Source organism: Schistocerca piceifrons, chromosome 1 (genome assembly GCF_021461385.2).
Source record: "Schistocerca piceifrons isolate TAMUIC-IGC-003096 chromosome 1, iqSchPice1.1, whole genome shotgun sequence".
NCBI classification, from domain to species: Eukaryota; Metazoa; Arthropoda; class Insecta; order Orthoptera; family Acrididae; genus Schistocerca; species Schistocerca piceifrons.
Window position 1 is genome coordinate 778,066,352 of NC_060138.1, and position 12,582 is coordinate 778,078,933.

At 38.3% G+C, this 12,582-nt stretch overlaps 2 protein-coding genes across 2 annotated transcripts; one reads left to right on the forward strand and one right to left on the reverse strand.

Moving 5' to 3' along the window:
* Positions 1-1,178: 1,178 nt before the first annotated feature.
* Positions 1,179-6,162, reverse strand: LOC124794645 (trafficking protein particle complex subunit 1). The gene is made up of 2 exons (XM_047258166.1): positions 5,932-6,162; positions 1,179-1,677 (listed from the first exon to the last, which is right to left on the reverse strand). The coding sequence occupies exons 1-2, from the start codon at positions 6,028-6,030 to the stop codon at positions 1,339-1,341; spliced, it is 438 nt and encodes a 145-aa protein (XP_047114122.1). The 5' UTR covers positions 6,031-6,162; the 3' UTR covers positions 1,179-1,338.
* A 3,397-nt stretch (positions 6,163-9,559) lies between these two features.
* On the forward strand, positions 9,560-10,075 carry LOC124775051 (uncharacterized mitochondrial protein AtMg00810-like). The gene has a single exon (XM_047249844.1). It carries the CDS (start codon positions 9,560-9,562, stop codon positions 10,073-10,075), a length of 516 nt encoding a protein of 171 aa, XP_047105800.1.
* The last annotated feature ends 2,507 nt before the right edge of the window (positions 10,076-12,582 follow it).

Consider the following 12,582-nt stretch of genomic DNA (forward strand, 5'->3'; position numbering starts at 1 on the left):
ATTAGGAAATGAGGCACTTAAAGTAGTAAAGGAGTTTTGCTATTTGGGGAGCAAAATAACTGATGATGGTCGAAGTAGAGAGGATATAAAATGTAGGCTGGCAATGGCAAGGAAAGCGTTTCTGAAGAAGAGAAATTTGTTAACATTCAGTATTGATTTAAGTGTCAGGAAGTCATTTCTGAAAGTATTCGTATGGAGTGTAGCCATGTATGGAAGTGAAACATGGACGATAAATAGTTTGGACAAGAAGAGAATAGAAGGTTTCGAAATGTGGTGCTACAGAAGAATGCTGAAGATTAGATGGGTAGATCACATAACTAATGAGGAAGTATTGAATAGGATTGGGGAGAAGAGAAGTTTGTGGCACAACTTGACCAGAAGAAGGGATCGGTTGGTAGGACATGTTCTGAGGCATCAAGGGATCACCAATTTAGTATTGGAGGGCAGCGTGGAGGGTAAAAATCGTAGAGGGAGACCAAGAGATGAATACACTAAGCAGATTCAGAAGGATGTAGGTTGCAGTAGGTACTGGGAGATGAAAAAGCTTGCACAGGATAGAGTAGCATGGAGAGCTGCATCAAACCAGTCTCAGGACTGAAGACCACAACAACAACAATATATATATATATATATATAACAGTAATTTCTACCCACCACCTTTTACACATTACAGTAACAAAAATTCTTCTATGGAATAGAAGCAATTGTCAAAGAGAAACTTCCTCAAACTTGTTTTCAGATTTTATTTCCTGTATCTAAATTTGTATTTCCTGTACTTATTGTTCCTCGATATACTAACAGTTACCTGCACTACCAAAAATCAAGATCTACTGATAAAATATTGTGCATAAAATGTAAACAACAATTCCATTATTTGAGTTTCTCCTCTTCCAAGTCTGGTTTATTCTTGTTGAGAAATCTTCATTTAGCACCTAATTATCAGAAACCAATGCAAAATTACAGGGAAATAAAAGGGAGGGTGGCCTGCTTATGGCACAATGATTATTAGGTCACTGTATGTACATCATCTTGTTGACCATTGCCACAAACCAGTTTCACAGTACATACCCAACTAATGTGCAAGGATAACATTAAAGGCAACTTCCCTGACCAAATGTTTTCTTTCAAGTAGACGATAAACCTAAATAACATGACAAAAAAAATGGCATAAATCATAATGAAAGAGTTAAAACCATTTGGGTTTATTAGCAACATTTTGGAATGTATACAATATCAGATAGCATAACTGCATGACTAACTATTACAATTACACAAATATTTCCTTTATCTTCAGAGTTACAGCTTAGTATATATTTTATTAATGTTTCTCAAAAATGTTCAGACGACCCTTGCTGAGAATATTGGCGACTGTTTGATTAAAGCATCAAGTTTAGTTTTAAATAATTCACTTTTGATTGGTTTCTTTAGATCACAAACAGGATTCTTTACAACATACTCAACATACACTTGACTATATATCTGCTGCAGCAACTCCCGAACATTCTGTGCAGCAACATCGGTGTTCAGAACAAACTTTAGGCCAGATGGAGTTTCAAAATAATGCAATGCATATTTACTGGTTTTGTAATACAGAAAACCTTCCTTAACATCAAAGGGAGATATTTTGCTGACAAATGATTTAAGTGAGAACAACAGTCCATAGGTGAGCTTTGCTTCCTGGAGACAAAAGGAAAAAAGATTCATATATTTTCAGGCACTAAACTTGCTATGAAATATGGTTTTACATAATTTCTACTTACACTACTCAATCTTTTAGTTTGGTTTATGTTGGCTGTCAATGTACAGTGGAATTTTTAAAAAAATCATGTTTCATCAGCATTACAAGTTACATTTCCAAGATAATTTATATAATGGTAGTAAGCGCTCTTAGGAATACAACAATAAATACACTACTGGCCATTAAATTGCTACACCATGAAGATGACGTGCCACAGACTCGAAATTTAACCGACAGGAAGAAGATGCTGTGATATGCAAATGATTAGCTTCTCAGAGCATTCACACAAGGTTGGCACCGGTGGCGACACCTACAACGTGCTGACATGAGGAAAGTTTCCAACCGATTTCTCATACACAAACAGCAGTTGACTGGCGTTGCCTGATGAAACGTTGTTGTGATGCCTCGTGTAAGAAGTAGAAATGCGTACCATCACGTTTCCGACTTTGATAAAGGTCGGATTGTAGCCTATCGCGATTGCAATTTATTGTATCGCAACATTGCTGCTCGCGTTGATCAAGATCCAATGACTGTTAGCAGAATATGGAATCGGTGGGGTCAGGAGGGTAATACGGAACGTTGTGCTGGATCCCAATGGCCTCGTATCACTAGCAGTTGAGATGACAGGCATCTTATCTGCATGGCTGTAACGGATCGTGCAGCCATGTCTCGATCCCTGAGTCAACAGATGGGGACATTTGCAAGACAACAACCATCTGCACGAACAGCTCGACGACGTTTGCAGCAGCATGGACTATCAGCTCGGAGATCATGGCTGTGGTTACCCTTGACACTGCATCACAGACAGCAGTGCCTGTGATGGTGTACTCAACCTGGGTGCACGAATGGCAAAACGTCATTTTTTCGGATGAATCCAGGTTCTGTTTACAGCATCATGATGGTTGCATCCGTGTTTGGCGACATCGCGGTGAATGCACATTGGAAGCGTGTATTCATCATTGCCATACTGGCGTATTACCTGGCGTGATGGTACGGGGTGCCATTGGTTACATGTCTCTGTCACCTCTTGTTCGCATTGACGGCACTTTGAACAGTGGACGTTACATTTCAGATGTGTTACGACCCGTGGCTCTAAACTTCATTCAATCCCGGCGAAACCATACATTTCAGCAGGATAATGCACGACTGCATGTTGCAGGTCCTGTACGGGCCTTTCTGGATACAGAAAATGTTCGACTGCTGCCCTGGCCAGCACATTCTCCAGACCCCTCACCAATTGAAAATGTCTGGTCAATGGTGGCCGAGCAACTGGCTCATCACAACATGCCAATCACTACTTTTGATGAACTGTGGTATCATGTTGAGGCTGCATGGGCAGCTGTACCTGTACACACCATCCAAGCTCTGTTTGACTCAATGCCCAGGCGTATCAAGGCCGTTATTATGGCCAGAGGTGGTTGTTCTGGGTACTGATTTCTCAGGATCTATGCACCCACACTGCGTGAAAATGAAATCACGTCAGTTCTAGTATAATATATTTGCCCAATGAATACCCGTTTATCATCTGCATTTCTTCTTGGTATAGCAATTTTAATGGCCAGTAGTGTAGCAATGGACAGCCCCACACCTGCTGTTGCTGGATATGAAATATGAGAGAGAGAGAGAGAGAGAGAGAGAGAGAGAGAGAGAGAGAGAGAGAGACTAGTTTCCAGAACTTATTCAGGGAGGAAAAAGGGATTTGTTGGTAAGGAGTAAAGAGGAGAAATGGGCCACTCAGATTCTAAGTAAAGAGTGATCCCACAACATTTGAGTCAACTGAATATTCTGTTTGACAAAATGTGACATTTGCCATGCAACACAGTGAGATAATAATAGAAACACATAAAAATGTAAATCACTGCATCTGTTACAATAAATACACAGTTTTTTAAGTACAAAGCTGACAGAAGTCTTTCTAAAATACCCCTGAGTATTTTTATCTTAGCAAAATTCTAGCTACTTTTAAAACCGCTACTAGGCAGAAACATAATTACTATGACACACTGGGCAGACTGCTTTCCTCAGCCTGCTTACTTTTGAAAACTCCAGTATCCCCTATAGACACCAGTACCCTTACTGGCATTGAGGCAATGGACACCCACTAAGGCACTAGCAAGGAAATAGAAATATCAGCAAGCAGATAAGCAAGAAGAAAAAGGAGGAGGAGGAGGAGGAGGTGGAGGGGGGGCAATGTGCACTCTGCACTGAAATGCACAGCCTGGATATTTTCTTTCTTATTCTGAATCAACTAGCTCATTTATTATTTACATGTGTGGATACAATGCAGAAAACTAAATTTGAATTTGCTGAAGGGTATCTGGAATCGTTTAAATCATTCAGCTTCCAGTATGTATTTACTATATTGTGTGCTGGTCACTGAAAAAGACTGTAACACATTAAGTCTCTCCCAAGGTGACCTGTTATTTTCCTTCATGAAAATTCACACTCTTGCATTATGTACAGTGAATCTATGTGCTTCAAATGCCCTGCAGCAACACATAGGACAGATAGATAGGCTGTCCCTATTTTCATTCCATCAGGACATATTACAGCAATATTAGTTTTCAAAATACAATATACACACAAAAAACATGTAGATATGAAAAACATTTTGTTGGTTATCATGTCCAAAATCACTAGTTACTTGAGAATCTAGTGTGACAGTCTACTATATTTATGATTTCATAGTCTGCCTGACTTAGCTCCACAAGACTGTATCTTCTCCAAAGTAAGTCTGCCATGTTTAATGAAATCACAATCACAGATAGGACAAGATAGTTATTAAAGGCATGCAACTGGCCTACAAAAAGAGACAAAATTACAAAGTTTGTTGCAGTATAAGGTAGGAGTTGATGTGTCAGAGTCAGCTGTTTGTAGGGAAGGACAGACAGTACGTTAAATTTAAGGACCCATTGATAGTGACATAATTACAAAAATACATTAGCTTAGTTTAAGAACACTATTGGATGGAATTGACCATGGTCTTTTGGATGAACTATACTGGCATTCACCTCATCTGGTATGGGAAAATTACAAGAAATGCAACTCAAAATGGCTATGTGGCAGTTTGAAAATTACTCCAGTGTTTTATTTCTGCAATATTTCACTCGAGCTAGTTTACCAATAGCTCAAAACACACCAGAAGCCAAATGTATCCCTTTGTGATGCATTTAATATAATGCATTCAACAGAGGTCAAATCAAGATTAAGTGATTACCTCACATCTAACAAACATAATAAATCACCTCTCTGAAATTAATAAAGTAAAGCACTTCATACTGCAAGATGCTTTACATGGGAGGAAAATCAACAAATACGGGCAAATCTTGAAAACATAAAAACTTAACTTGTCTACCAAAGAATGCTTACTAGTAATGTGAGGGAGAATGAAGCCACGATCTCAAACAATGAGTGTCATTAGGTCAAGTGAATTTTCTGAAGAGACAGTGTCAATGAAGGTGAGACTAGTAAACAAAATGGACTGCCTGGTATCCTGTAGGAGGCTGGCAATGAAACCAGACAACTGGACATTCATGTGGATGCCTATAACAATTTGTAACTGAAGTCGTGCATGTTTCAGCACTGTAAATACAGGTCCTAAATATTCAGGCGTGTAACTAGCAAAATTTTGTCCTACGAGACTAATGAACAGTATGGGTGACGAGATATTCCAGATAATTCTTACAGATTATTTAACAAAAAAAAGAGTTCTATAGTGCAAAGGAGTTTGTGTGTAGCCAATGAAGAATGTTTTTCCCACCTATGGATACATACTGTTAACACGTGAATATGTTTATGCACCATACGATTATGCATCTAACATTACTTTCATATTTACCAATTTGATGTTTTGTATTGTAATATCTAGGCAAAATATATTAAGCCATTAGATTAAGTTGACGTTTCCTATATTATACGTACACGCTCCCTACATAATGTAATCGAGGAGGAGGAAATACAATTCACTGTTTGACACACCCTTGATGTGATTAAAAAGGCGAAAAAATAAATTTCATAGTGTCAAAGGACACGAAGTTTATATGAATGTAGAGAATTAATAACCAATACGACGCTCAAGTTTATGACGGGGAACAAAAGCATTTTATAGTAAACAGCAGTTTATGTGTAGACAATGAGGAATCTTTTTTTCTCTCGAGGAAAATAGTAATCGCCGCGGATGCAAATTTCCTCACCTCTTCCCGAGTTATTCCTGATTGTTTCAAACGATTCCATTCGGCATAATAAAGAAGTGTTCCATGTCTGTCAAATATGTATATATTATGAATCGTCATTTCCAGCTTTTACAAAGGCGATTCAGAATCTCATTACAAAACTACACAGACGAAATCATGTTTATTAACAACCAGAGATAGTATTGTGTACACAGGCAGCTCGTTGTACGCCTCTGACAGTGATCTCAAAACTAAACCACAGTCTAGACTGTGACTAAACTGTAGAGGCTACTCAAAGTTGTCTTTGCCTAGAAAGTAGAAAACTGTGTAGTTCTTTGGTGGAGTCGCTATATTGTAAGAATTTGTAACGGAGCAGTAGTACTTCTTGTTCTTCTGCTTGTGAGTTTAAGGTTTTTTTTTTTAACAAACGTGGGCAGAGTTGTGTTGCATACTGTTGTAAAAAAGGAAAAATGTTTTTAACGTTCAATGTAGTATACCTTGGTATTTTCATGAAGTATGTTTTGTGTATATAGGATCTCCTTGAAGTTCGTTTTTTTAGTAAAGTGCCAAATCTGTATCCTAAAGAAATATACCGTTTTAAATGAAACTGTTTTATTCAGACTTAATAATTTACAACAGGTTATGGGCCCCAGCTAAGTGAAACTGAACAAAATAATTTTTTTTTCAAGTTTGATTCAATTCAGTGTGTGCTGGTAGAAACTATCTGTTGTTGAATCGAGCTGTACGGTAAGAATATTGCTACAAACGGAGACTATAAAGTAATTATCGATAAACTCGAAGGGCCTCAAGATTGGGCAAAATGGAAATGGTATATCTCTATGGTACTCCGTTCATATGAACTGGAAGACGTTATTATCGGTACGCGCGAACCCGCGGTGCTGCCTCGGGAACCAACAAGTGAACAGAAGGCAGCGTACGCAGAGTGGCAAAAGAATGACGCGAAAGCGGCAAGTTTGATAGCAAGTGCGCTAAGCAAACTAGTAGCTGAACTTGTATTGACGTGCAGAAACGCTAAAGAAATATGGGACAAACTACATGCGAGATTTGAACGTAGTAGCACGCAACGCTTGAACATTTTAATTGAAACATTCTTCCATGTCAAACGTGACGAAGCAGAAAATATTAGCTCACATGTTGCTAAGCTACAAAAGTTATTTGTAGATTTAAATGATGAATTAACGAAACATAAAGAGAATACATTGTCTGAAAGAATATTAAATGGTCAAATTTTATCTACGCTGGGAAGGGAATATGATAATTTTAAAGATCTCTGGGACACAATACCGGCTGAAAACCAGAATCTGAACTTACTTATTGAAAAACATTGTGCTATTGAACTGCGTGAACAAAGTACAACAGATGTGACTGCATTGGTTGCATATAACTCACGAAAAAAGAAGATGTCAAAAGAGCGAGCAAAACAAAAGTTTACGTGTAACAAATGCAAACAACTAGGACACTGGGCAGTGGAGTGTCCACAGAACCCTTGTGACTGCAATAACGAGCGGCAAGGAGAACAGGTAAGTGAAAACGCTGTGTTTACTTCGTGTGCCATGGATGCGTCTACTGTAAATTATATTGAAATAAGTAAATGGTATTGTGATAGTGGTGCTACGAAGCATATCACTCCGAAAAAACAATACTTCGTCTTGTACAGCGAATTTGATGTTTCCTGAAGTGGTTTCATTAGGAAGACAAGGTACTAACATGCATGCACTTGGTAACAGCACAGTTTACATCGAAATAAGACGAAACAATGAATGGTATAGGGCCATGTTGGAAAATGTATGTGCCCGATGCAAGCACTCATTGTTCTTTGCCAGAGCAGCTGCAGGTAACAACTACAGTATAACATTAGATTATAAAGGTGTTATGATTTAAAAAAATCAGCGGTGACATCGTCATGACAGGCTATGTGGAAAATGGTCTGTACGTGTTGAATATGCGTGTAGTCAGACCAGAAAACAGTGATCAAGTAAATATAGCGACATCTGAAACATTGCTAATGTACCATGAAAGATTCGGTCATCAAAATAAGCAACACATCAAGAACATTTTGAAGAAACTTAACATCAGTGTAGAAGGTTGTAATGATGAATTTTGTGACGGTTGAGTATTAGGAAAGACGCATAGAATACCATTCAAACAATGAACAAACCGCTCCACAATTACTGGCGAATTAATTCACGCAGATGTCAATGGTCCAATGAGTAAAGAGTCGTTTGGAGGTGCTCGATATTATGTATGTTTTAAAGACGATTTCAGTAAATTTCGTCGAATTTTCTTTCTGAAGCACAAACATGAAGTGTAAGATATGCTTAAGCAGTTTTTAAATGAAGCACAAACCAGAGGACATGTTGTTAAACAATTTCGATGTGATGGAGGCAAGGAATTTAACAACAACATGATTAAGAAATTACTCACGGATAAAGGAATAGAATTACTGATTTCTCCACCGTATACTCCTGAACAAAACGGTGTTGCCGATCGTGAAAGCAGAACAATTGTTGAAGCCACACGTTCGATGCTAAACACAAGTAAGCTACCAAGAGGACTGTGGGCAGAAGCATGCAATACAGCAGTCTATATTTTAAATCGTACTGGAAGGTCTTCGGTTCCAGACAAATTTCCATATGAGCTGTGGTACAATCGATCAGTGGGAAAACTTGATCATCTCAGAATTTTTGGCACAGGTTGTTATGTTCATATAAGCAAACAATTCCGTTCAAAATTTGATGACAAGGCTGTTTTTGGACAGCTCGTTGGGTATGTCAATGACAAAGATGGATTTAGGGTCTGGGTTCCTTCCAAAAGGAAAGTTGTCTTGAGTCATGATATAAAATTTAAACCAGAGACAGTGTGTGGCTCCCACAGTGGTCACATTACCTTAGACATTCCTTGGCAGTCTGCTTCTGGAGGACGTCAAAGTGAAGAAAACTTTAACGGACTTGAATCTGGAGGAAGTCAGGAATCAGATGGCAATAACAAAAAATCAGCAGAATTCTGGAAAGCCAAAGCATCAGAATCTTCTAATGTAGATGAACTGGAGAACAGAAGACTACGAAGAAAACCAACCTGGATAGAAAGCAGTGAGTTCTTGATGTTTTCAAAACTTACTGCTGGCAAACAAAAAGATCCAAACTGTTTTTATGATGTATGACAGTCGAATGAGAAAGAAAATTGGATGCAAGCTTTCAATGAAGACCTAGAATCACTAAAGAGAAACAATACTTGGGTGTTAGTTGAACATCCTATGAATGCCAAAGTATTACAAAATCTTTGGGTTCTACATTGAAAAGTTTCAGCTGATGGAAACACTCGCTTCAAAGCCCGATTAGTTGCTGAAGGATATGTTCAGCAAGCAGGAATAGATTATGAAGATACATTTAGTCCTGTTACACGTTATGACACCATTAGAGTTTTGCTAGCGGTAGCTGCTTCAAAAAAACTGGTGTTGAAACAATTTTATGTGAAGACGGCATTTTTAAATGGAATACTTCAAGATGAAGTGTACATGGAACAACCAGAAGGCTTTTAAGATAGTGAGCATCGAGTGTGTCCCCTGAAACGGAGTCTCTATGGACTAAAACTAGCACCACACTGCTGGAACAAACGGTTTATGGGAGTTATGGAGAAAGCAGGTTTTCGGAACAGTGCTGCAGATCCTTGTTTGTCTTATCGCAAATGCAATGAAAAAAGACTTCATGTAGCTATTTACGTTGATCACGACCTAATTGTTGGCAGTAACGAAGAAGAAATAACTGCATTTCTGAACACTTTACAATGTGAATTTGATATAACATTCGGGACTCTTGACAGTTTTCTTGATATAAAAATAAAACAAAATGAAAATGGAGCAATTATGATAAGTCAAGAAAAGTACACGAAAGAAATACTGGAAAGATTTCGAATGGCAGAATCTAACATGAATTCAACTCCCATTGGATATGAAGAAAATGATCAGAATGAAACAGAAGCAATTTCGTCCTCCGTTCCCTACAGCGAGGCAATTGGATGTCTTATGTATCTCTCAATAGCAACTCGTCCAGACATACGTTTTGCAGTCAGTAAAGCTTCTCGAGCTATGAGAAAACCAACTGCTTCAGACTGGAACCGAGTTCAACGCATATTTCGGTACCTGTAAGGTACATTAATTTATGGCATTAGCTATGATAGAGAAGAAAATTTGAGAATTTACAGTGATGCTGATTTTGCTGGAGACAAACAGACAAGACGTTCAACAACTGGTATTGTGGCAAAGTACCATGTTGTTGTTGTTGTTGTTGTTGTTGTAGTCTTCAGTCCTGAGACTGGTTTGATGCAGCTCTCCATGCTACTCTATCCTGTGCAAGCTTCTTCATCTCCCAGTAAGTACTGCAACCTACATTCTTCTGAATCTGCTTAGTGTATTCATCTCTTGGTCTCCCTCTACGATTTTTACCCTCCACGCTGCCCTCCAATACTAAATTGGTGATCCCTTGGTGCCTCAGAACATGTCCTACCAATCGATCCCTTCTTCTAGTCAAGTTGTGCCACAAATTTCTCTTCTTACCAATCCTATTCAATACCTCCTCATTAGTTATGTGATCTACCCATCTAATCTTCAGCATTCTTCTGTAGTACCACATTTCGAAAGCTTCTATTCTCTTCTTGCCTAAACTATTTATCGTCCATGTTTCACTTCCATACATGGCTACACTCCATACAAATACTTTCAGAAACGACTTCCTGACACTTAAATCTATACTCGATGTTAACAAATTTCTCTTCTTCAGAAACACTTTCCTTGCCATTGTCAGTATACATTTGATATCCTCTCTACTTCGACCATCATCGGTTATTTTGCTCCCCAAATAGCAAAACTCCTTTACTACTTTAAGTGTCTCATTTCCTAATCTAATTCACTCAGCATCACTCGACTTAATTCTACTACATTCCATTATCCTCGTTTTGCTTTTGTTGATGTTCATCTTGTATCCTTCTTTCAAGACACTATCCATTCCGTTCAACTGCTCTTCCAAGTCCTTTGCTGTCTCTGACAGAATTACAATGTCATTGGCAAACCTCAAAGTTTTTATTTCTTCTCCATGGATTTTAATACCTACTCCGAATTTTACTTTTGTTTCCTTCACTGCTTGCTCAGTATACAGATTGAATAACATCAGGGAGAGGCTACAACCCTGTCTCACTCCCTTCCCAACCACTGCTTCCCTTTCGTGTCCCTCGACTCTTATAACTGCCATCTGGTTTCTGTACAAATTGTAAATAGCCTTTCGCTCCCTGTATTTTACCCCTGCCACCTTCAGAATTTGAAAGAGAGTATTCCAGTCAACATTGTCAAAAGCTTTCTCTAAGTCTACAAATGCTAGAAACGTAGGTATGCCTCTCCTTAATCTAGCTTCTACGATAAGTCATAGGGTCAGTATTGCCTCACGTGTTCCAGTATTTCTACAGAATCCAAACTGATCTTCCCTGAGGTCGGCTTCTACCAGTTTCTCCATTCGTCTGTAAAGAATTCATGTTAGTATTTTGCAGCCGTGACTTATTAAACTGATAGTTCGGTAATTTTCACATCTGTCAACACCTGCTTTCTTTGTGACTGGAATTATTATATTCTTCTTGAAGTCTGAGGATATTTCGCCTGTCTCATATATCTTGCTCACCAGATGGTAGAGTTTTGTCAGGACTGGCTCTCCCAAGGCTGTCAGTAGTTCTAATGGAATGTTGTCTACTCCCAGGGCCTTGTTTCAACTCAGGCCTTTCATTGCTCTGTCAAACTCTTCACGCAGTATCATATCTCCCATTTCATCTTCATCTACATCCTCTTCCATTTCCATAATATTGTCCTCAAGTACATCGCCCTTGTATAGACCCTTGTATAGACCCTTGTATAGGGGCAATATCATGGACAAGTCAGTTGCAGAAGGTAGTTGCTACATCTACAACTGAAGCAGAAATCATTTCAGCAAGTGAAGGAGCCAAAGAATTAGTTTGGTTACGTTGTTTACTAATTGACTTGGTTGAAATACCAGAACAACCTCCAACACTTTATATTAACAATGCCAGTGCATTAAAATTGGCAAAAAATCCTGAATATCCTCGTCTGTTAAAACACATAGAGGTCCAACACTTCTATGTTCGTGAAAGATTTCTGAATGGGGAAATTTTTGGTAGAACATATAGATGGAAAAAACCAGTTAGCTGATCTGCTGACAAAGCCACTTGAGTGAGTTCGATTTAATTTGCTGCGTGCAGAGACTGGTGTGAAGGAAGGCAAAGAGTAACTCTTTGTTTTCATATGACTGTTTTATTTATCCTTTTGGAGGAAGTGTTGTAAAAAAGGAAAAATGTGTTTTGCGTTCAATGTAGTATTCCTTGGTATTTTCATGAAGTATGTTTTTTGTATATAGGATCTCATCAAAGTTCGTTTTTTCAATTAAGTGTCAAATCTGTATCCTAAAGAAATATACGTTTTAAATGAAACTGTTTTGTTCAGACTTAATAATTTGCAACACATACTGATGCAGTAATCGATGGACAACAGGAAGTGGTTTCCAATTCCACCTGTAAGTTACATATGACGTAATATATGATAAAGGAAATAGTGTTCGGTAAACTCAAAATACTGTAAAAAGATATCTAAAATCTTTC